The 26,337-nt window shown below is 35.0% G+C and overlaps 1 protein-coding gene across 1 annotated transcript; it reads left to right on the top strand.

Moving 5' to 3' along the window:
- Positions 1–24,186: 24,186 nt before the first annotated feature.
- On the top strand, positions 24,187–25,956 carry LOC116106273 (9-cis-epoxycarotenoid dioxygenase NCED6, chloroplastic). Its single transcript, XM_031392617.1, has one exon. The coding sequence runs from the start codon at positions 24,187–24,189 to the stop codon at positions 25,954–25,956; it is 1,770 nt and encodes a 589-aa protein (XP_031248477.1).
- Positions 25,957–26,337: the final 381 nt, after the last annotated feature.

The raw sequence follows: 26,337 nt of genomic DNA, 5'->3' as shown, positions 1-26,337 counted from the left end.
AAGAGAGAAATTTTCTCTCTTCTTCTCTTCACTCTATCATCCTAAATACCATCCTTAAAGCCAAGAATTGATTCTAGCAAAATCAATCCTTGGTCTCCAATGTACTGTCTTCATGTCGTCGTGTGGATGACGTAAGTTTGATTCCATTCTCAAATCGGTAGCGAATCTCATTCAGAGACACTAACGGAGTCTCCAAACGCTGGTATAATATAATCCTTGTATGGATTTGGGCAAAATTTTATTTTCCTGCCACCTCTGCTCATCGATTTACTAACAAAAACGCCCACTTGTAAATTGGATCCTAGTCCCCATTCCGTTAAAACTAAATGGAAATTAGGTGAATTTGGTATTTTCAATTTAAAAGAAGGGCATTTATGACTTTTCACCGGTCATAGGAAACCTTAGTATTTTCTCTTTTCTTGCTTCCTTTATTCTTTATTCTTTTTTCTTTTTCCTCTATCCGACTTCTTCTTTCTTTTCTCTCTGTCCCATCTTCTTCCTCCTTTCTCACAGTTGGCAATGCCTTAACAAGTTGACCCGAGGCCAAATTAGTTCTCTAAGTTGAGTGAAGGCTAAGGAAGGGCTCTAATAGTGTTAAGAGGGTCGAATCCGACCCCTCTCGACGACAAAAGGCTAGATTCAGCCTCTTCGGCATTGTGAGCCCGAACTGGCCTTCTAGTGTTGGTAGAGGCCAAGTCAGGCATCTACAACGCCAAGTAGGCTAGATCATTATTATTTTAACTAAGGGTACATATAATATAGTAAGGCTATCATAGTGTTGAATGACCTTATCGAAAGGCAATGACTAATCTCACTTGTCAAGGTTGTTTGGTGACAACCTGGTGTAACACATAGGTGCTTACTATATGCAAGTTCATTGGACAGACCCACTAAAGGATTTCACATAGATGGTAACCTTAGTGTTTATGGAATAAGTCCTCTAATGGATGGTGGTGCATGTGATCCTTAGACTTGAGATCACTAGAGTGTATTGTATACGAATCGGTACTATAGTTTGACACTAGCCCAACGTAGTCCTATCCAGGGCTATCAAAATGGTAGTGATTGGTTACATCGAGAAGTGTATTGAGTCTATGGTGGATCAAAAGATGATTCATCACTCTTGGGTACAGAAGAAATTATCTAACCGTGCAGTTCGGTTATATTGGCAACGACAATAAATTTGTGGCCACAGTGGGATTGAGTTGTCACTCAATCCAATATATTAATTTGGTTGATTCATCCAATAATCGAATACCAAGATATCAAGGATATCTAAGGTTGACACTATTTCGTACCTCAGCCTTGATGAGATAACAGTTGATGAAAGGATTCGATTGCACTGTAACCATACCGTTGACATGTATCAATACTTTGCTAATCCTTATGTGTTGGGTGACCATGATGCTTAGCCAGAGGCCAATCTTGGTCTATGTGTAGTGAGATGATTAATTGGTGGTTAATCACGATACTACTCACTGCCAACACATTAGGGAGCCTATGGTCACACACATAGGAGGTAGTTTGAGGATTTTGGTTTAAAGGGCATTTTTGTCTTTCAATGTGAGGGTAGTTTGGTAATTTTGCTGTGCAATTAAATTTGCTGAGGTTTTTGCGTGTATCCAATTTTATATTGGAATTTAATTAGCAAAATTACGTAATTTAATTTAAGGGTATTTTGGTAATTTGTTGTGTAATTAAATTTGCTAAGGTTGTTGCCTGTATCCAATTTTATATTGGAATTAAATTTAGCAAATTACATATTTATAATTATGTTTATATTAATATGAATATTTATTGTTATACTAATAGTTTTAATTAAAATTAAAAAATACCTTTAATGCCATTCCACTTAGGAATAGGTTAACCCTATTCTAATGTGGAATAGGGTTAAGGTTTTGCTATAAAAGCAAAACTTTAGCAAAAAATATTTATTGAGAGAGAAAAAAAAAATTAAAAAGAGAGTTGCTACTAGGGATGCGTGCGGGCCGAGGACCCCATGCCCCGTCCCCATCCCTGTTACCCCCTCCCATGACCGTCCCTGGCTCATCCCCGCGGGCAGGGGTTTTTCTCATGACCATCCCCGGCCCGTGGGGACAAAATCCCTCCCATCCTCGTCCCAGCTAGGCCCGATGAACGGGGATTCACAGGGAATTTCTCCCTGCGGGGATTTATCCCCCGAACGGGGATTTTTGCCCCATGTAAATCAAAACTTTCCGTAACAATAGTATTTAATTATTTTAATTGTGAAAAACTAGCACGTTGATTAATTATATTCAATCTTAACATAATTTATTAGGTAAATTGCTGAATTATTCAATTGTATGGAGGCTTAGGTTTAGTTAGCCATGTTAATTAATTAATTTTTCATAAAATTAACATAACTAAATTCAATCTTAACATAATTTACTAGGTAAATTGATGAATTAATTCATAAAACACTATCTCCCCTACAACTAATAAAATTAGTCCTTTTGTGAAAGGGACAAATCCCATAATTTGATTAAGTTTAACATCATATTTAATTGATTAATTAATTAATTACAAGGATAATTGAATTTGTGTAATTTGTAAGTCGCTAAGCAATTGTATATATTCTTATATTGGTTTTTAAATTGTAATAATCTAATTAAATTTATTTTTGGGCCATGTCCCATGTATTTTTATTTTGTGAAATTCACAAAGTAATAATACATATATTTAATTATTAGACTCCCTCATTTAAATTATTTTTCTATAAATTTAATACAAACATTAGAAAATATTATAAAAGTAAATATCATAAATTTAGATACATTATTTAAAATCATGATTTAAACTCTAACTTTATATAAAATCTCGTAAAGGGAACAAAAAAAAAAAAAAAAAAACATAAAATTCTCAAAAAAACAGGGTGGGCGGGGCTCCACGCGATCTGGGGCGTGTCGGCCGGGGATTGCAATATCCCCTTCCCCGGCCCGTCCTCGGATGTGGGGATTTTACTAAGGACCATCCTTGGCCCTATCCCCCTTTTTTTTGGAGGATTCCCCGGCCTATTTGGGCTGGGTCGGGACGAATCCCTGCGGGGCCAGGGCAAACGCCCATCTTTAGTTGCTACTCTCTTTTGCTCAAGCCGCTCTTCCCTTTGTGAGAATTGTTTTTCAATTCTATAGTAAAATCCAAAGAGCAATTGAATTAATTTAGTCAATTAATTCAATTGTGAGGGTTCCTACCTTCGTGTGGATATCATATGTGCAGTCCTCTTCTTGGATTGACTAGCGAAGAGATCAGAGACATTAAAGGACCCTCTATTTTTGGTATGATCCATAATCCTTGTATGAATTATTTATTTTGTATATACATACGCACATATATATATATTTATTTATTTATACTTATATACGCACACACATACACCTAACCTTGATAATGGGATTTGAGCCCATTTTTTTTTTTTTTTGTCTTATTCTATTGCCAGGGTTCATCGTTTAGTTACAATGGTATCAGAGCCCAGGGTTTTGATTATATATTTTTTAATTTAATTTTAATTGAATTGATTGATTGATAACTTTTATTGTTTGGTAGAATTGCATGATTGGGTTTTCAATATGTTCAATTGATTTAATGGATTAATTTTTTATATTGAATGTGTTGATGAATGTGTGTTGGTTCATGTTTTTATTTAAATATAATGTTTTTGTTGAAATTGTTGTTTTGGCAAAAATTTTGTTGCTGGATGCGCGTTGTTGCAAGCATTCCAGTTCTGGTCATGCGCAATTGCATATGGTTTATTTTGGTTTCGCGTCGTTGTGGGTAAACTTGTGTGTTCGCGAATTAATTTTGCGAAATATGCGATTCTTGTCGCAACCCAACATGAGCTTCGTGGAAATAGCGCTAAAAACCAGCGCACACCACGGCGAAATAAATCTTCATTGTGGTGACAAGTTTTTAGAATCGAGACAGCGATAAAAACCTGTGCACGCCGCGACATAAGTTTTACTATCATGACATGAGCACGAAAATTCTTTGCACATGCCGCGACAAAATAAAACTTCGTCGCAGTGTGTAAACGTCATGAGATCGCGAGTTATTTGACTCGCACCACGGCGAAATAAAATTTCGTCGTGCACATCTCTGTTTTCGTCAATTCGCCATGGCATAATAAAACTATGCTGCAACGTGATAGGTGTTGTTTGGAGCATATCTCATTGTTGCACAATGGCACTTAATTGCAGTGTTTTTAAAAGCGTTGAAACAATAAATAATTATGCAATTCAGGAGGATAATTTTAATTTCATCCACCTAATCCAAAATTGTTTGTTTTGAATGTATGCAATGATTCTTGTTTGAAAATTGCATAGTGCCCGGTACATGAGCCTTAGACCTTTGGTTTGTTTAATTTTGGGTATGTTTATAATTTTGAATAAAATAGGACTTGCATGTCCTGCCTTTCTTGTTATAGTAGGTGCCATAGAGCCAATCATATTGTTGTATATTGACTCTATGGATCATGTTTATTTTATTTATAAAAGACATCGTTTATATTATGTAAAGCATGTTCCATATGTATATAATAATATATGCTCTTAGAGTGGTTGAACTGTGATGAGGGAATTAAGTAATGATAAGTCTTAATTGTGAGATCCATATGATCACATATGGTGGCCATTCTAGAAATTTTCGCAGCCCTAGTATTATCCTGACTTAGGGTACAAATAATACAGTAAGATTATCATAGCGTTGAACAACTCGACCGAAAGGTAGTGACAGATCTCGCATGTCAAGGTTGTTTGGTGACAACTTGGTGCAACGCACGGGTACTTGTTATTCACGAGTTCACTGGACTAGCCCATCAAAGGATTTCATATAGAAGGTAAACCCAATGTCCATGGAATACATTGATGAGTTCACAAATATTGATGTAGTTTGACACTAGCCAAACGTAATCCTATTTAAGGTTATTAGTATGGTGGTGATTGGCTGCATTGAGAAGTACATCATGATTGTGGTGGATCGACAAATGATTCATCACTTTTGGGTCCATGAGAAATTATGTTGGTGAGATATTCAGTAAGAGACAACGATCTTGAATCTGTGGCCACAATGAAATCGAGTTAGTGCTTGATTGGTCCGATAACCAAATCTGAATATGTCAAGGTGGTTTATACTTGAAGTTGACATTATTTCAATGCTTCAAACCTTGATGAGATAATAGATGATGAAATGTTTTGATTACACGGTAACCATACTGTTGACAAGTTGCGAATACGTTGAATCCAAATCTGTCGAGTGGCCATGATGCCTTGCTAGAGGCTAATCTTGGTCTGTGTGTAATGAGAAGATTAATAGGGTGTTGATCACAATATTAATAATTGCCGATATGATCAGGAGCCTACAGGTCACACACTTAAAAAAAAATTTAAAGAAGATAATAAGTGAGGGGCATTTTTGTCATTTATTGATGAAGGGGTATTTGGTAAATCTTATAGAGCAATTAAATTTGCTGGAAAGGTTGTTGCTTGGATCCAATCCTGTATTGGATTTAATTTGTAAGATTGATTATTTATTTAAATATATATATTGGTGTATATATGTTTTAAATATTGAAAGATCATTATTAGATGAATAAAACAATAATGGCTTGATACCCGATGAATTAATTTCTTCGGAAATTGATAAATATAATTATTTTATTAGATGGGGCTATATTAGTAATATACTCTAATGAGGGGAAATTAGGGTTGGCCTATAAAAAGGCACTTTTCCCCAAATTTCCTATAACACTCATTCATTGCCGCGCAAGTCAATTCATTGAGAGAAAATTTCTCTTGAAATTTTCTTACTCTTTTTTTCTTTAAACCTCACAAATCAAACTAGCAAATTGGTTGTGTAAAGTCTTGCCTTTGTGTGGATTTCCGTGAGTACACTTTTATCCTTGAAGTGTGAGCGATTTTCAATGATCAAGCAGTGGAGCCATCAACGTGGATGAGAATCTTAAATGTTGAATGGGTTTTAATGTTCTTAAGCATGTAAATAACGTATATCTCTTAAATGAATTTTGAGACTTTAGGTTTTAATATGTAAATTTTAGTTTTTTGCTGCCTATTTGTTTGATTAATTCTTAACATTTCTCAATGTAAATTCGTTCTCTCATCTCACTCCTCTCGTATGTAAAGCGAGGTTTCTAATTTATTGATGTAAATTAGAATAGGATTTATTTTATTGTAAATTCCTTTGTAATGTTCGTGGAGATGAAACTATGGAGAAATAAAGAGGCAAGCAAACTTGAAGACCCAAGATTTGTTTTGACCTTAGGTTGACTTTCCAATTTCTCTAGGCTCAAGGAAATTAGTTTTAGTTAAGCCATGTACCGGCACGTTTATTTTTATGCTTGGAATGCATGCTAAGTTTGAATGTTTAATAACATGCCTATCAATGACATTCTAACAAAGATAATTAATTGGTGAGACCTAAAATAAAAATCACTCAACAAAGTATATTAAGTCATTTGTTGAAAGCCTTCCATCACTATGAGTTTGATCAAACCATTGTTCATTGGAACCTTGTTCGTTAAAGTGAATGGTACACTTCTACCAGTGGGAGGTTAAACTTTATTAGAGTTTTCCTTAATAGTGATGGGTCAACTTAACTAATGTGTTTTGCTTGTTCACCAAAGCGAAGGTTGATAAAAACGTCAGAGGCATAATAGAGAAGTACACTTGTCATGTGTACGTGGTGACATGTAGTGTCTACTCTACTGATATTGATAATTATACCTAAGGACAATAGTTGGTGCCATTGAATTGTGTAATTGGTTTGTTGGCTTAGTTTGCATTTGAGGTCGTTGGTTGGTGTTATCGACAAGTGTAAATTAAGTTTGTTGACCTACCTAGTCAACTCATTTTGGCTTGTTCACTAGAGCGAAGGTTTGAAATGGGCTAGATGAGATCTCGGTCCACTAGGAAAGCCAACGGGTTCTCGGGTTAATAGTGAGGGCTATTAACTTGAAGAAAAATAGTAGGAGTGATTGTTTAATAAAAGACCTTATTAAATAATAATAAACATCATAATAATATTTGTTTTCTGCATTTGTAGAATCATAAAAATGAGCAACAACATCCTTACATTGTGTTCGATAATCGAAAAGGAACACAGGTTGGATGGTAGTAATTTTTCAGACTGGTATAGAAATTTTCGAATTGTACTTGAGTCTAAAAAATAAATTATATACCATCAATCAGGCTCTACCTCAAGAGTCTGGTGGTGACATCACCTGGAAATAGCAAGATGTTTATCAAAAGCGTTTGGATGATGCTAACGTAAAACTTATTAAGTACATTATGTTAGCATCAATGACACTTGAATTGCAAAAGCAGTATGAGAACATGGATCCTTCTACCATGATCTTATACATTCAATATAATGAAGGGTGTGAGGTGTCGAAACAACAGTTCAGGTGTGAAATGGATAAGGGTGTTGAAGTTGGCCCTCATGTACTCAGGATGATTGGGTACACTGAGAGGCTTGAGACATTGAGTTATGGTTTGGACAATGACTTGGCAATCGACTTAGTCTTGCTATCCTTACCTGATTCTTATTCTCAATTCATAGATAATATGAGCACGAATTAGAAGACTCTTCCTTAGCTCTTAACCATTTTAAGGACTATAGAGCAAGATATTAAAAAGTCTAAACCAGTGATGTTAGTTACTATTAACACTGGTAGAAGGGCGGTCAAAGGTAAGGGTAAAGCTAAGGCCAAACCCGAACACAAGTCTAAACCTTATGATGCTCATAAATTGGGGGTTGACATCAACAAAGATGGAAAGGTAGTTTGCTTCTACTGTGGCAAGCCTGACCACTAAAGGAAACACTGCAAAGTCTTCGTGAAAAATAAGAAGAAGAACATCTCTTCTTTTAAAGGTATGTATATGATAGGGATTTATTTATCTCTTATTACATCTTGGGTCGTTGATACTGGATGTGGTTCTCACATTTGTAATAATGTGCAGAGACTATGGTAGAGTAGATCGCTCGATCGAGAAGATGTGAACCTACAAGTTGGAAATGGAGCATGTGTTGCTACATTAGTTGTAGGACCCTGTTGTTTGCCTTTGAATATGGGCTTATTATGGGAACTTATGGATTATTATAATGTACCTTTAGTTTCTAGAAATAATATTTCTGTGTCCACTTTGGACAAATGAGAATATTGCTTTTATTACTAATGGATTGTTGTCTTTTAGTATAAATAATATTCTTTATGGAAATGTTTCATAATATTTTATATGTTCTTGAAATAGACAATAAGGATATTCTTAAAGTAATAACTATGCCAAGTATGGAAAATTAAGTTAAGCATACAAATTTCTAGGGAATGCCCTAAAGACTGTGACCCACATACTAAACTATGTGTCGTCAAAGTCTATGGATAAGACTCCATATGAGCTATGGAGTGGGTGATAGCCTAATTTGGCTCATCTAAAGATTTGGGTTTGTGAAACTTATATCAAGAAATTGACTTCGAACAAGCTGGGCTCAAAGTCTAATAAATGTATTTTTGTGGGGTATCCTAAAGAGACCAAAAGATACTATTTCTACAACCCAAAAGAGTGCAAAATTTTTGTTGCTTGTATTGGGTCCTCTTAGAGAAGGAATTTCTTCTAAGAGGTACTAATGGGAGAAAAGTAGAACTCCATGAAGTTCTAGTATCACAATATACATTAGATTTGAAGGACGGGATGATGTGCTACAAAAGTTGAACATCATGAGGAGGTTACTCCATAATCTGTGGATCAAAGTGAACCACCTCAAGTTGCATAGAAGTTGCGTAGGTCTAGGAGAATACGTCATGAACCTGAGAGATATGGTTTTCTTGTGACTTAACATGGTGATGTACTAGTCTACCAAGATGATGAACCCAGAACCTATGATGACGTTGTATTAGATCCAGATTTCACTAAATGGTTTGAAGCCATGAAATCTAAGATAGAAATCATGTACCAAAATCAAGTATGGACTCTAGTAGATTCACCTAAAGGGGTAAAACCCATAAGGTATAAATGGGTCTTCAAAAAAAGAGATTGACATGGACGGTAATGTGCATATCTATAAGGCATGACTGGTTGCCAAAAGTTTCAAAGAAATTCATGGTATTGACTATGATGAAACTTTTTTGCTAATTTCGATGCTAAAGTATATTCGGATTATGCTTGCGGTTGTTGCATATCACGATTATGAAATTTGGCAAATGGATGTCAAAATAGCTTTTCTAAATAGAAACCTTGAAGAGGATGTCTATATGACACAACCCTACGGTTTCGTACCTGGTGGACAAGCTGATAAGATATGCAAGTTGTAGAGATTCATATATGACTCAAGCAATCTTTAAGGAGATGGAATATTCGTTTTGGTGAAGCCATAAAATAATTTGGTTTCATCAAAAACGAAGATGAGCCCTGTGTTTACAAGAAGGTTAGTGGGAGCATAATAGTATTCCTAGTGTTATATGTCGATGACATACTTCTTATCGAGAATGATATGACGAACTTGCAGTAAGTAAAGACTTGGTTATCTAAGTGCTTCTCTATAAAGGACTTAGAAGAAGCAGCCTATATCCTCGGTATTAAGATCTATCGTGATAGATCATGTAGGCTGCTTAGACTAAGTCAGAGTATATGCATAAACAAAGTACTGAAGAGATTCAGTATGGAAGAATCCATGAAAAGATTCATTCCGATGTCACATGATGTATATATCTCTAAAGATATGTGTCCTAAAACACAAGAAGAGAGAGATAAGATGAAAAGGACCCCGTATGCATTAGCAATTGGATCCATCATGTATGTCATGTTATGTACTCGGGTTAATGTCTCATGTGCCTTGAACACTTGTAGTAGATATCAATCAGATCTAGGCAACTGTCACCGGACAGTAGTCAACAACATTCTTAAGTACCTGAAAAGGACTAAGGATATGTTCTTAGCTTATGGAGGATAGGATGAGCTCACTGTTAAATGATATAGTGATGCTAGTTTCCAAACTAATAAAGATGATTATCGCTCGTAGTCTGGTTTTGTATTTTGCCTCAATGGAGCTGCAGTGAGCTAAAAGAGATCCAAGCAAAGCACTGTAGCAGATTTTACAACAAAGGCTGAGTATATTGCATTATCTGATGTGGCCAAAGAAGCGGTTTGGATCAAGAAGTTCATCACTTAACTTGGTGTGGTACCTACTATTGTTGATCTAGTAGATATCTATTGCGACAACAATGGAGCGATGGCTTAAGTAAATGAATCACAGTCTCATCAGCAATCCAAACGCATACTTAGACTATTTCATCTGATAAGAGAAATGGTTCAGAGGAAAGATGTACAGATATGCAAAGTACATCCTGATGTTAATCTTATCTATCCACTGACGAAGGCTATGGCATAACAGAAGCATGAAAAACACTTAAGGTCATTTGATATTAAATACATAAATGATTAACTATAGTGCAAGTGGGAGATTGTTAGAGTAGGTGCCCTAGAGCCAATCAATTATTATAATGTTGACTCTTTGTAAATCATGTTTATTTATCAATAAAAGGCATTCACTTCTATATCATATAAATCATAATTATATGTCTTGATATATGTCATTAGGATGGTAGAACCATGATGAGGGTATCAAGTGTTTCAAATCTTGATATTGAGGACTCTATGATCACATATGGTGACTATTCTAAAAATGTACGTTGCCCCAAATATTATTTTGACCAAGGGTACAGATAGCACAGTAAAGCTATCATAGTGTTGAATGACCCTATCGAAAGGGAGTGATTGATCTCATTTGTCAAGGATGTTTGGTGATAACTTGGCGCAACACATGAGTGCTTGCTGCATGCAAGTTCATTGAACAGACCCACCAAAGGATTCCACATAGATCGTAACCCTAGTGTTTGTGGAACAAATCCTCTAACAGATGTTGGTGCATGTGATCCTTAAACTTGAGATCACAAGAGAACCTTATATACCCATCGATGTAGTTTGACACTAGCCCAATGTAGTCCTATTCAAGGCTATCAGAATGGTAGTGATTGACTACATCGAGAAATGTATTAAGGCTATGGTGGATCAACAAAGGATTCATCACTCTCGGGTATAGGAGAAGTTATTTCACCGCGTAGTTAAGTTATATTGGCAAGGACAATAAATCTGTGGCCACAGTGGGACTGAGTTGTTGCTTAATCCAATTTATTATTTTGGTTAATTCGTCTAGTAACCGAATACCAACATGTCAAGGATATCTAAGGTTGATACTATTTATGTACCTTAGCTTTGATGAGATAATAGTTAATGAAAGGATTCGATTGCTCGGTAACTATATCGTTGACAGGTATCAATACTTCACTGATGTCTATGTGTTGGGTGACCATGATGCTTGGTTAGAGGCCAATCTTGATCTATGTGTAGTGAGATGATTAATTGGTGGTTAATCACGATATTACTCACTGCTAATATATTAGGGAGCCTCTGAGTCAAACACATAGGAGGTAGTTTGACGATTTTGGTTTAAGGAGCATTTTCATCTTTCTAAAGGTAAGGGCAGTTTAGTAATTTTATTGTGTAATTAAATTTGCTGATATTGTTGTCTATATCCAATTTTATATTTTAGTTAGCAAAATTACGTATTTTAATTTAAGGGTATTTTGGTATTTTATTGTGCAATTAAATCTGTTGAGGTTGTCGCATGTATCCAATTTTATATTGGAATTAAATTTAGCAAATTACATATTTATAATTATGTTTAAATTAATATTAATAGTTTAAATTAAAAAAAAAAAAAATACCTTTAATGTTATTCCACTTAGGAATAGGTTAACCCTATTCTAATGTGGAATAGGGTTAGGGTTTTGCTATAAAAGCAAAACTTTAGCAAAAAATATTTATTGAGAGAGAAAAAAAAAATAAAAAGAGAGTTGTTGCTCCCTTTTGCTCAAGCTGCTCTTCCCTTTGTGAGAATTGTTTTTCAATTCTTTAGTAAAATCCAAAGAGCAATTGAATTAATCTAGTCAATTAATTCAATTGTGAGTGCTCCTACCGTTGTGTGGATATCATATGTGTAATCGTCTTCTTGGATTGACTAACAAAGAGATCAGAGACATTGAAGGAGCCTTCATCACTTGTATGATCCATAATACTTGTATGGATTATATATATATGACCCTGATCATGGGATTTGAGCAATCGATGAACCATTTTCACTGCCAAGGTTCATTATTTACTTACAGGTCAATGCCGAGAGGCTTTAAAATAAAGACCTATATCCGAGCCTTCACACAGTTGTCGTGAGGCTCCAAGCCTTTGGTTGCTGTGGTGAGGCCTTCAATGGCCTCCAGCGGTTCCCACTTAAAATGTAGTTTGAACCATAATTCTCCTTTCCACTTCAAGAATACTTTGGAAATCTTGAATTTGTATAATTCACATCAAATTGAGATGAATTGTTTCCAAATTTCTTTAATGGATCATCATACATGATGAACCCTGCTCTGATACCACTAAGGGTATGATTGGGAGTTTTGATTTTGAGGTGTTCTAAAACCATTACTTGTCAGATTTTTTATGTAAGTTTTGACTGGCTCAAAAATCTCTCAAAACCAGTGTAGTGTATTTTTTAGGGTAAATAAAACCCCCCAAATCAGGGTGTTTTGGTTGGTTTAAAATTTTTATTCCACAAATACCCTATCCACTACAAAACTATCCCAATTATATCCAAAAATCACTATTGCCGATAAAAAAAGGCACAAAACAGAAGAAAAGAGAAAAAAACTTGACTTCTTTTCATTCGATTGTTCGTTCTTCAGCTTCTTCAATTCTCTCAACAAGGTTTGTTTCTCTCTTTCTCTCTCGTTCTTTGTTTGGGTTTAATGGCATATCTATCATGCTTAAATGAAGGAAGGATCATTCATTCTCTTAATAGAATCATTCAGGTTTTCCTTTTTTTAATATTGGGTGCTTTATAATTGACTAAAATGATGGGCTATTCTTGATTTTTTTGGGCATTTACAAGCAATTTAAAATTGGAAACAATTAATAGATTTGCAAAAAGTTATTCTTTTTATTTTTTTTTCCTCTAGTTATTTTTTCTGCATAAAGTTTCTATGGAGTGGTGGTTTGAAGGGTTTTGTATGCACTTTAGCTAAGCATTTTATTAGAATGATGATTTGATCATGTTACATACTTTTTGATAATAGCTCTTTTGTTGTGTGCTCGTTCTTATTTATTAGACGGTTGACCATGATGACTTCGATAATGATGATTTGATCATGTACGTTATCATTTGTATACATCATATTCATATGATGTTTCTACTACTAGTTGGATGTGTTTTAGCACAATAAGCCACAACACGAACTACTTCATGTTTGAATAGAATTAATCATGCAATACACTTGCAAATTGAGCAAATTCGGGATGAAATAATGCAATGTATTGCTGGACCAAGTGGTCGATATTTGATTCGAATGGGTCCCACATCATTTGTAGAATTTTAGCAACGGAAGGGTGGCTTTGTTTAACTCAATGAGCTACAGTTGAAGAAAAAGTTGGTAAATTCCTTTGGATTATAGGTCAAAACACAAGGCATAGTGCTTGTTCATTGCTTTTCCATTGGTCTAGTGAGACAATTAGTCACCACTTTCATAAAGTGTTGGAAGCAATCATAAAGTTAGAGGATAAATACCTCTTACAACCAAATGGACTCCAAGTGCCACTTGAAATACAAAACCACAATAGATTCTATCTATACTTTAAGGTGTACATTGCAAACACAACACTTTAAATACTTATACTATTACCTTTACCTAATTAGATAAATAATGGCAAGATTGTGTTGGGGCAATAGATGGCACGCATATTCATGTTAAAGTATCAGTTGTACCTACTGCTAGGTACCGTGGTAGGAAGGAATATCCAACTATGAATGTTTTGGCTACTTGCACATTTGACTTGAAATACACATGTGTTGATTGGGTAGGAAGGAACTGCTTCTGACTTTAGAAAAATGCCCTAACACGAGATTATCCACTCCATATTCCAATAGGTATTAGTTAGAAACTCGGTTTGTTTTATATTTGAAACTATTGTGTCGCCAATATATGTGGTAACGTACGAAAATTTTATATTTGTCGATGTGGGTTTCATGCTTCAAAGTGGTCTCATCACACCTTACAGAGGAGAGCATTATCACATTAAAGAGTAGTTACAACGAAACCCTCCTAGAAATGCTCGTGAGCTATTCAATCATCGACACTCTTCATTGCGCAATGCAATAGAGAGAGCATTTGGTGTACTTAAGAAACGCTTCCCCATTATTGGAAGTGGGACTGAACTAATGTACAACATTCAAACACTAAAACTAATTGTGTCTGCTTGTTGCATAGTTCATAATTTTCTTATGGGAGTGGATTTGGATAAATGTCTCATTTCCGAGGTTGATGCGAAAATTGCTAAGGAACCCATAGAGCATACAAACCATGACCATAATTTAGATAATCACGAGAATGCAAGAAAAGGAGAATTAATTTGAAACTCAATAGCAAATGCAATGTGGGAAGCATATAATTTGAACCAATATTGAATGCCAATTACATTTGTGTTGTACTTTTTCAATGTAATTCTTTTTTTGTTAACATTAACTAGTGTGATATGGTGTAGTGACTTGTTATTACTACTTTATATTAAGTGTTATCATTTGCACTGTATTAAGTAAGATTCGTAATCCTAATATAAATTATGTTGGTTTGTAAACTTTTTCTTTTTTGGATAACTATTCCTTACAGGAAAGTGATGTCTGCCAAAGTGAAGAAAGATCCAAATATGTGCTAGATGTTGGAGTAAGTGCCCTAGAGCCAATCAATTATTGTGAAATTGACTCTTTGTAATAATGTTTATTAATCAATAAAAGACATTTTCTACTATATCATGTAAATCATAATTCTATGTATTGATATATGTCCGTAGGATGGTAGAACCATGACGAGGGTATAAAGTGTTTCAAATCTTAATAGTGAGAACCCTATGATCACATATGGTGGCTATTCTATAAATGTTGGTAGCCCTAATATTAATTTGACCAAGGACACAGATAATACGGTAAAACTATCATAGTGTTGAACGACCCTGTCGAAAGGCAGTGACTGATCTCACTTGTCAAGGTTGTTTGTCGACAATCTGGTGCAACACATGGGTGCTTGCTATAGGCAAGTTCATTGGATTAACCCACCAGAGGATTTCATATAGATGGTAACCCTAGTATTTATGGAACAAATCCTCTAACGAATGGTGGTGCATGTGATCCTTAGACTTGATATCATCGGAGTGCCTTGTGCACCGATTGATGTAGTTTGACACTAGCCTAACATAGTACTATTTATAGCTATCAATACGGTAGCGATTGGCTGCATTGAAGAGTGTATCAAGACTATGGTGGATCGAAAGAGGATTCATCACTCTTATGTACGGGAGAAGTTATCTCATGGCGCAATTCAATATATGACAATGACACTAAAGTTGTGGCCACAGTGAGATTGAGTTGTTGCCAAATCTAATTTATTATTCTGGTCATTAGTTCAGTAACTAAATACAAAGATATCGAGGAAAACTGAGGTTGACACTATTTCTATACCTCAGTCTCGATGAGTTAACAAATGATGAAATGATTTGATTGCACAGTAATCATATCGTTGATAGGTAACTATTTCGCTGAATCCGAATCTATTGGGTGGCTATGATGCCTTGCTAGGAGTCAATCTTGGTCTGTGTGTAGTGAGACGATTGATTGGTGTCAATCACGATATTACTCACTGTCGGTATGATGAGGAGCCTACGAGTCACACACTTAGAAGACAGTTTAAGGATGGTTAACTATGGAAGGTTATATTCGTCTTTTAGACGAAAGAGCATATTGGTAATTTTGTTGTGTAATTAAATTTACTGAGGTTGTAGCCTGTATCCAATTTTATTATTGGAGTAATTTAGCAAAATAACGAATTTAATTATTGAAGTTAATATTAATATTTAACTAAATAATTAAACAAGGACCTATGTGCGATCCACCTAAGTTTGGGTTGTTGCTAAATTTTAGGGGTGGAATGGATATTTTGCTTTTCTATATAAAGAAAGCAAAAATAGGTTTTGATATACAATTTCATTTTGTGTGAGCCGTGGGTGAACTTTTGAGAGAAATAATTTCTCTATTCTTCTCTTCACTCTTTCTTCCAAACCTTGAATCTTTAAAGCCAATGATTGATTATAGCAAAATCAATCTTTGGTCTCTGTCGTACTGTCTTCGTGTGGATGATGTGAGTTCGATTCTACTCTTGGATCGGTAGCAAAATCAAGTTCAGAGATATTGACGAAGCCTCCAAACTCTAGTATAATCTAATCCTTGCTTGGATCTATGTTATTTCAATTTAAGCATGTAAAATATAAATAAATAAATAAATAAAAAATATATATATATAGACCCTGATCTTGGTGAAATCAGAGTAATTGATGGGCAATAATTTTTTGTTTTCACAGCCTGTGCTCATTGATTTACTTACACTAGACCTAATCAACGGATAATACTCTCATTGATGCCTATTTGCATAAGCATGTGCAAGGAAAACAGGGTGGGAAGGGCCTTCACATCACAAGCCTCTGACCAAATATTGCAAACAATGAAGAAAAAGTTTCCAAATATTGCAGGGGAGAAAGAAAAGATCCAAAATCACATGAAATTTATCAAGAAATCATGGGTATCTTGTCATGATATTTTTAAGGATGGATTGAGTGGTTTTGCATATGATCAAACTACTTTGGCATGGCATGCTGAACCATAAGTGTGGGACAAACTTATCGAGGTAGGCTTATGTTTAATTGTTTACATACACTTTAAATATGCTTGTTGGAGAGATTATATTGTTATTTACAATGTGTGTATTTTTATATAGTCAAATCCTAGTGTTGTTGAATAGAGGAGCAAGCCTGTATATAACTACGACAAGTTACGTGAGCTATTTGCAAAAGATAGGGCGAATGGGGAGGATGGTGACACCCTTAAGGAGATGAAGAGAAAAAGAGCTCATTTATCTCAAAACAATGTAGAATGCCCTAATTCAATTGAGGACATTGATAACATGGTAGCACAAAATCAAGCTTCATTGAATGCTGTTAATGTTGAAGGAAGTGAGAATGACTTGACTTCTCCAGGTTGCCAATCCGAAGTTACATCACACAAGTTGAAGAACAGATGCAAGGTTAAAGAGGACAACAATCCTATAAAGGAGGCTATCGGTGTAGTGGATAGGGCAACACATTACCTAGGTGATGTGTTACTGTTGTGTGCTAATAAAACTTCTTCAAAGGATAATAAATTGTTGGAGCATTTAGTTGAGATTGGGATCGAAGATGATGATGAGTTGCTACATGCTTAGACTTTCCTTCTTGAAAATCCCATGAAGCTGAGTGTATTTTACTCGTTTCCAACACATCGCCGCAAGAGTATCTTAATGGAAATGCTTGAAAATGCAGCGACTTAATTCCTTTACCAAGGTAAACCCCACAATAGTTGCTAGTTTTTTTTACTGTTTGGCTTGAAGAAACTTAAGAAGTTACTTTCAAGTATATATTTTAGATTTAGTGAGTTTTTGCTATTGCTTTTTTATCAATGATAACCACTTATGCCAGTTCCAAGGGCTGCTCACTTATGTACAAAAGCATATGAAAACAAGAATACTTGCTTATTAAGTATATTGACTTTATGTGATTTAGTTGCAGATCCTAATTAATTTTATTTTTATCTAGTGCAACATTCGGCTATTGAATACATCTTTACTTTATAGTTATGCAATTTTTTTAGTAACAAGCAGACCACCTCCAATGGGTAGAAACTAAGTATTAAATATCCCCACATGCTTTGTACTCTCTTAATAATTAATCCATGGTCTTATGCCCCATCTAATTAGGATTACTCCCTCCTAATAACATGATTTATCACATGAACTTGTATTTTTGTACTCGTTTATTAATATGTTTTGCGTGTCTCCAACCATATTAAATATAAAATAATTTTAAGCAATCATAAAAAAAAAAATTTAAAATCTCATTTCAAGATGCTTTCTTGGAGAAGTGGAGCTACAATTTTTTAATCATTCCAGATGTTGCAAAGAATGGCGAAGAATGATAAAGAGACTTTATCACATTTGAAGTTATAAAATACTAATAAGTAGAAAACAAGTAAAGAACCCTTACCTTGTAATTGAAAAAACAAAACTCTCAAGTACTAGTTGAAGTGGGGTATTTTTATGGGCATATATGTAAATTTATCATTTTAAAAAACTATCAGAACCACTGGAAAAATAAACTCCCAAGCGCAGGTTGGGTGTTTTAAAAACCGTTACTAAAAACCCCTCAAAACCGCTACGGTGGTTTACCCTCATAACCATTACCATGAAACTCCCAAGCGAATGCTAAGAGTGTGTTTGGTTGGAGGTTATATGGGATTACTAAGGTAATGTTATCTTATATTATTTGATTATCACGTTTGGTTGTCAAGCAATATAAGATTTCGGCAATCTTCTAAATCAATAGTAATTACTGTTGGTAATATAGGAGGTATTGATTACCTCCATTTTCTTAGGCATTTTAAGATTATTTAGTAATCTTAATTTTGTTACAATTTTACCCTTAACTATTAATTTTTTGGACAATAATACCCTTGTTCTGAAAAAAATTTACAAAAAATTCAAGGACTATTTTATCCTTCTATACAAATTTTTAGAGATGAAAATGCCCATGAACTTGAAAAATATTACGCATGACTAGTGGTCGGATCTGGCCACCACTGCCAGACGGCGATGCCAAAATGGCTCATCTGGCCAGCTGTGCACCAATATGATTGTTTCCGGCCACAACTATGGCCGAAAACGTCTAGATTATCGTAGATCTGGCCGAAAATGACCAAATCTGTTCTAGCCATTTTTGACAAAATCTATGACTTTTGGCTGTTAACAATGGCCAAATTATAGCCATCAACGACCAGAACTTTGGTTGTATATCTAGCCATTTCTGACTAGATCCATGATGGATATGACCGAAAATGACTATATCGATGCACGTCGGGCCAGATCCAGCCAATCGTACGCCGTTATGGCCACTACCACCGCCGCCAGTGGTTGTGGCAGGCGGCCAGCAATGGCTTGGGGTGGGTGGGGGTGATTTGGTTAGAAATTAAACTTTTATGTGGCTAAGGGTTTTAACAATATCTCAAACGTACAGGGTTAAAATAAATTATTAAAAAAATAATATTATATTAATATTTAAAAAGGAGGGCAATTTAGTATTACATAACATATCTACCAACTTATTCCTCCAAACCAAACATATTGATATAACATAACATACCCACCAATTTATTCCAACAAACCAAACACATTTCCTTAAACATTTCTAGTAATCTTCAAGATAATCTATCTTTCTATTAAAATAACATTCTCAGTAATACAACATTCCCTGAACACCCTAAAGAAAAATCTAACGTAAGATCTTAGACATCATTGTAATGCTAGTAGTGACATGCTAGTTTTTTGGAACACTTAAAAGCACATATAAGACTCTCAATGACAATACTTTTGTATGTGAGTAACTCTAATAAAAAATAATGAATGTCTAGAGTGCGTATATGGTCTATTTTTATAGATCTTAAGCATACATAATCCTTTGACAAGACACAATTATTGTGTAACTTCCAATAACTGCTAGAGAGTTTATTAAGGATTAATTTTTTTTGGCTAGGAAACATGATTCTTAGGCTAAGATGTAAAAGGTTTATCAACTTTATGATAGATGTTTTCACCAGTGTTTTAAAACCCAGCCCGGTCCGGTAGGTTAAATTGATTCAACCGGGACTCGGGGCCTTCACCGGGTCAGGTTACAAATTTTCCTATTTATTGAAAACCCTAGAATTTAGGACATTGATCCATAAATAATTGAAGGCTAGGATATTAGGGGTTTTAAAGAGGAAGGGCCGTTAGTGGAATGATGGCGATGGAGGTGATTTCTAGGTAGTGAATCGATAGAAAATCGCAAAACTAAGTCTCTAGAAAAAGCCTACTATTGTCGGCGATTGGGGAGATGAACGGGGGAGGGGTGAGATGGGTTTGGGTTAGGAGGCTGAGGGGATTGTTTTCGTGGTGAAGGGGAGTGTTGTCGTTGCTAAAAACAGACCCTATTTGTTGACACTGACGGTGGTGTTTGGGGTATTTTTTCAAGATTTTAAACCTATAGAGACTTACATGTAATTTTTAGGGATATTTTTGTTACATTTTAAATCTTTGGACACTGGTTTGACCTATTGGTCAAACCGATTAAACCGGTCAACCCGAGACCTAGCCACTTTGCCGGGTTTCACCCTAGGTTGGTTTCTAAAACACTAATTTTCACATCTTACCATTTGCATGTTCCCATACATATATAATCATATATTAACAACTCACACTATGGGTGTTCCGTACACTCGAAGTAGAATCTACCAGCCTTAAATAGTGCATGATAAAATACTGCTTGTACAAGCTGTACTCACAATATTTGTGATTATTTTCTTAGAAGAATTTATTTATTTTAGAATTTTGTTTGTCATTAAACTATTTAGTCATTCATTAATGTTGACAAAAGAATATTCTCCTCAACAATCACCAAAACGTCATAATATAAGAAATTCGTTGCTGGTATTCCACAAATTGCGCAAATATTGTAACGTAGAAACTAGAATTGGCGTCTTGTAAACCAAGTTGACATGCAAGTGAGGTAGGCATGCAAAATACCAGTGGCTGAGACCTGCGAGGGCTAGGTTCATTGCAAAAGCACCCCAATCTTCCTGTGGTTTTGCTTGGTTTATATTAAAAAAAGTGGGCGCCTATCCACCTTCTATTTCTTACTAACATTAAATCCAATGACCTCATCACCATTTCAATCTTTATTTCACTTCTTCATATTTCCATAAATCATACCAAATATGAGACTTTGTTGTAACATCAAAACCTATATATGGATAGCAGCTCAGCAACATAGCTGGACACGGAGTGAAACTAAAGAGTATCTGTAGGTAAATGCGAAGAAACATGTTAGGTATTCAAAAATAGGGTTGACGGTCCCATGTTTTTGGGAAAAATCTTTGAAAACAGTAAAAAGAGAATACGAGGGACTTGGACACAGTCAGTGGGCTGGGTTCAATGAACAATAGAAAATCAAAGGGGAAATGGAATGAATGGTGTGTATTCGTTTCGTTTACGTACCTAAGTTTTGGGCCGTTAATCACCTGGTAACTGATGTCAAACCATCCCACGTTGGCCTATGAGCTCACCACCTGCATGGGTTTCTAATTTCCAAATCGAACCTTCCTTTCGTACTTCAACAATCTTATGTCGGAGCAATTAGAAAAACATTTATATTATAGTTTTATTAATGAGTATTAGCATTTTGAGGATATTTCTATTTTAAACTGAAAGAAAAAAAAAAAAGATATAACTTTCATTTGTATTAATAGTAAATAGATATTTCTTTATCATTATAAAAAAAAAAAATTTCACACTTTTTATAAATAGAATGATGCCCTTTTTTAAGACATTTTAAAACATGTTCTTTAAGCCATAAAAAATGTTTGTTGAGTGATAAAATAGAGACTTTATCTTTTTTATTTTAAAATTTTCAAAGAAAAGTGTCATCTAATTGATAATGTATACCTCTTGTATTCGTGAGAGATTAAAAAATATAAATTGATCTTTAATCCCAAATAGGGGTAAAAAATAACCTGAAAAACGAACCAAACTAGAAAACTAGACTAAAACCGAATAAAAAAATCGGTTTCTTCTTGAAACCAGTTTGGTTTCAGTTAGGGGAAATGTCTAAACTAACTTTCTGGTTCGGTTCGAAAAAAGGCTGAACCGGTTTGGTTAATTGGATTTTTCCACCCCTAATCCCAAATATTTATATAAACTAAGTTAACGTTTGGAGCTAATTAATGTTACATATAATTTTATTAATATTATTTTTTTATTGTAGGAATATTTATTTAAAAGAATATTTAGATTTTTTTATATTTGTAACAGAAGATAATTTTATTGAGAATTTAATTGATAAAATTGTTTACAAAAAGTTGTAAGGCATATAAAAACATGCAAATTCCCAATGACATGATGAAGGAGAGGTCGAGAACAACTACGAACTTAATGACGAAATCAATCCATCCCATTTATGACTTTATATACATTCAAACATAGACATAGTTGGACTCCACGTGGATTATAATTCCACCTAGACACGTCTTTAGATTGGCACGTGTAAGAAAAGTGAACATGCTATGTCTTCACTAGCGAAGAATAGCTTGGAAAGAAAATATAAAGGGCAAGGCTAATTAACATTGGAAATGAAAGATGGAAGTTCTGTACATGGGCTAACACGTGAGAGCCCACAATGAAGGTACGAGGTGTTCGTGAACTATTGGAAGATGAATCCAGTCAGCTAATGAAGGCCTATGCTCTCACCCATATGCATCTATTTCTTCATAAACTCATCAAATTTTTTGCACCTTGTATGACTGGTATCGTTTCAATGACAAGTGGCAAGTGGGAATTATGTCTCAATAATCCTTTACTCTTTCCTTTGTTTAAGACAATCCTGAGTACGATAATTTATTTTAATTAACTATTTTTCGGTGGTTGAGTGGTTTGATAGAGACTCTTAGGTGTATTACTCAAGAAATTCGGAGTTTGAATCCCTTTTTAATTGTTAATAGAGATAACTACTGAAACTCTTATTCGATTCGTAGTTCTAAGGTCTTAGAAAATTAGTTAAAGTGTGTGCAAGCTGGCTCGAATACCCCTAATCATAAAAAATAAAAAAAAATAAAAAAAATCTTTTAATTAAACATTTTGTTATTAATCTTGTTAAGACCATATCTAAATATCATTGAATTTACTTATTGAACTAGAATAAAATTTTATGTATAAAAATCTAATAATAATTAACCACAATCATAATAAAAACTATATCAAAATGTTCTGATTAAAGAATTATATATAAAAATCTGAAATAATTTTGTATATGATTTCTATTATGCTTTTTGTTAATAACTTTTAATTTGAAATGTTAAAATTTTAATATTCAAATGCTCGAGAACTTCCTCCATCGTGGTCGAGTTCTTTTCCCACTCGGTGCTCCATTTTTTGTTGGTTGAGTTCTTGCATAACTTCTCTAAAATATGGCTTCTCGAATATCTCAATTGCTGAGAACTTTGGTTAAGTCGCACACAACACACACACACCACTCCCTATATATATATATTATATAATGATATATATAATCTCACACCTCATAAAAATGCATAAAAAATATCCAAGAGGTCACAATAATAATTTACTATGTTGAGCAAACATATTAAATATATATAACTTTTGAAGACTAACGTTAAATTTTAAGATTCTTGAGGTGACTAATAAATTTGGATTGAGTTGATGATTTTTGAATTTTTTTTAACTTAATTTTAATATATCTTTTTAAATATATATTATAAAGAAAAATATACGTTTTGATTACTTTACATGTTTGGTAAAAGACTAAAATTCATTTAACAACTAAATTTAAACAAACAACTAATAATTTTTATCTAAAATTAATAACTTGTAAAATATAATCGCATGTGATTAGGTTAGAAGATATAACAGATCTAAAATGAACTTACTTTACTTTTTTATCAGTTGCTTTCATTTCCATTCTTTGATATAAATAATGAATATTCTTCAATATATTTCTTATTTTATTCATTTGTTAAATCTCATTGTAAGAGAATTTGGTTAAAACTAGGGTTTAGAGGCTTAATTAATTTGTGAGTTTCAAAAAATTATATTACCATAATACTCTACTATCTAAAAGTCTTGGCTTCACTGTGTTATTGTACAATGACGTTTGATTATTTATGAAACAATTTCTGATTATAAAAATGGTAACCAATCATATGCTTCAAACTCATCTTCCACGTGTTCATGCATCCTTTCGCCACAATAGAAGTAGGTCTCGCTCGTTATCTCCCCACTTAATGCACTTTTTCATACTCTATATAAACCACCACGGAACCACCATCTTCTTCATTATCTCACCACCTCCACCACCTTCTACATTCACCAAAATGCAATCCTCCTCTCTTCATCTCTTCAACTCCTCATCATCCAAACCAAGCCCACCTCACTTCCCTAAATTCACCTGCAAAGTCCTCATCAATCCTTCTAAAATAACCTTACCCTTAAAGCTACCACAATCACCGCCAGTGCCGCCACTTTATCCGTCTCCTCCTGATCCCACAGAGCCCGTTTTTAGCCCCACCAAACATAATTTCCCACTTCACCTGAACCCTCTTCAAAAGCTAGCAGCGTCGGCTCTAGACAAGATTGAGGATTCAGTGATTGGATTCTTTGACAAAGCCAAAACTTTGCCAAAAAGGGTCGACCCCACGGTTCAAATATCCGGTAACTTCGCTCCGGTTCAGGAGTGCCTGGTTCAGCATCGGCTTAAAGTTGTCGGCCAGATTCCATCTTGCTTGCGTGGCGTCTATGTTCGAAATGGCGCTAATCCCATGTTTGCTCCCTCAGGTGGTCACCATTTATTTGATGGCGATGGTATGATTCACGCAGTAACTTTCGGATTGGAAAATCAAGCCAGCTATAGCTGCAGGTACACGCTCACAAGCCGGCTCAAGCAAGAAGCCGGATGGGGTAGGCCGATATTTCCCAAGCCGATTGGCGAGCTGCATGGTCACTTGGGTTTGGCTCGGCTGGCTTTGTTTATGGCTCGTGCTGGAGTCGGCTTGGTTGATGGGTCCCGTGGTATGGGCGTGGCAAATGCTGGCCTTGTTTACTTCAACGGTAGATTGTTAGCCATGTCGGAAGATGATCTTCCTTACCAAGTTAAAATCAAAGCCGACGGTGATCTCGAAACAATAGGACGGTTCAATTTTGACGATCAGTTGGATTGTCCTATGATTGCACACCCTAAGGTGGACCCTGTTACAGGTGATTTGCATACACTTAGTTATAACGTTGTAAAGAAACCGTACTTGAAGTACTTCAGGTTTGATAATAAGTCAGGAAAGAAGTCACGTGACGTGGACATTACACTCGATCAACCGACCATGATTCATGACTTCGCTATCACAGAAAATTGTGTCGTTATCCCGGATCACCAAGTGGTATTCAAGTTATCCGAAATGATTCGGGGTGGGTCACCCGTTATTTATGACAAAACCAAGATATCCCGGTTCGGAATTTTGTCAAAAAATGATTTTGATGAATCGCGTATTAAATGGATCGACGTACCAGATTGTTTTTGTTTCCATTTATGGAATGCATGGGAAGAAAAATCTAGTAATGGTGATAAGATTATCGTTATTATCGGGTCATGCATGAACCCGCCAGACTCGGTTTTCAATGAATACGAAGAACCGGTTCGGAGTGAATTAACGGAGATAAGATTGAACTTGACAACAGGAGAGTCAACCCGGCTGGTCATTGTGTCGGGTATGAATTTGGAGGCGGGTCAAGTAAACAAGCAGCAATTGGGTGAAAAGACCCGGTTTGCTTACCTGGCAATTGCAGAACCGTGGCCCAAGTGTAGTGGCATAGCGAAGGTTGATTTAGAGAGTGGTGAGGTGAGAAACTTCATGTACGGGTCAAGTCGTTTTGGTGGTGAGCCATATTATGTTGCTGAAGAGAATAATGAAAGTGAAGGAGAAGGATATATAATGAGTTTTGTGAGAGATGAGAGAAGAGAAAAATCAGAGTTGGTGATAGTGAAAGCATCAAGCATGAAGGAAGTGAGTTCAGTGAAGTTGCCAAGTAGGGTTCCTTATGGATTTCATGGTACTTTTGTCAGTGAAAATGAATTAAATCGACAGGCTTTATGATCAAGTTTATGTGTATTCATGTTTGTATTTTATGTGTAAACAGGGCAGCAGGATAGTTAATGTGTAGCTACATATAGTTATTTATAAAACAAATATTGAGAAAGCATATATGGTTCTATTAATTTGGTTACTGGTTTTAAGATATTAGTGATAGTGAGAGCTATAAACAATTGATGAGGAAGATGATGAGTTAATTTGAAATGTGAAAAAGATGGCTATGAAAATGAAGGGAGACAAGAAAACAGGAGAAAAAAGTTTAAACTTGGAATAATGTTAATTTGTCTCAAACCCAAATTCCAAATGGGTTGACAATTTTCTTTCCTTGACTAGCCGAAGTGCAGGCGTGGTGGGACCAAGGTCCATCGTCCAACAAGGATGATA

The sequence above is a fragment of the Pistacia vera genome, unplaced genomic scaffold, assembly GCF_008641045.1.
Source record: "Pistacia vera cultivar Batoury unplaced genomic scaffold, PisVer_v2 Contig117, whole genome shotgun sequence".
NCBI classification, from domain to species: Eukaryota; Viridiplantae; Streptophyta; class Magnoliopsida; order Sapindales; family Anacardiaceae; genus Pistacia; species Pistacia vera.
The sequence above is the reverse complement of the archived record's forward strand: the minus strand, read 5'-3'. Positions and strand labels throughout refer to the sequence as shown.

What these genes read in the sequence shown, in the direction of transcription:
- LOC116106273 (XM_031392617.1), top strand. Translation starts at nt 24,187, where the DNA reads ATGCAATCCTCCTCTCTTCATCTCTTCAACTCCTCATCATCCAAACCA.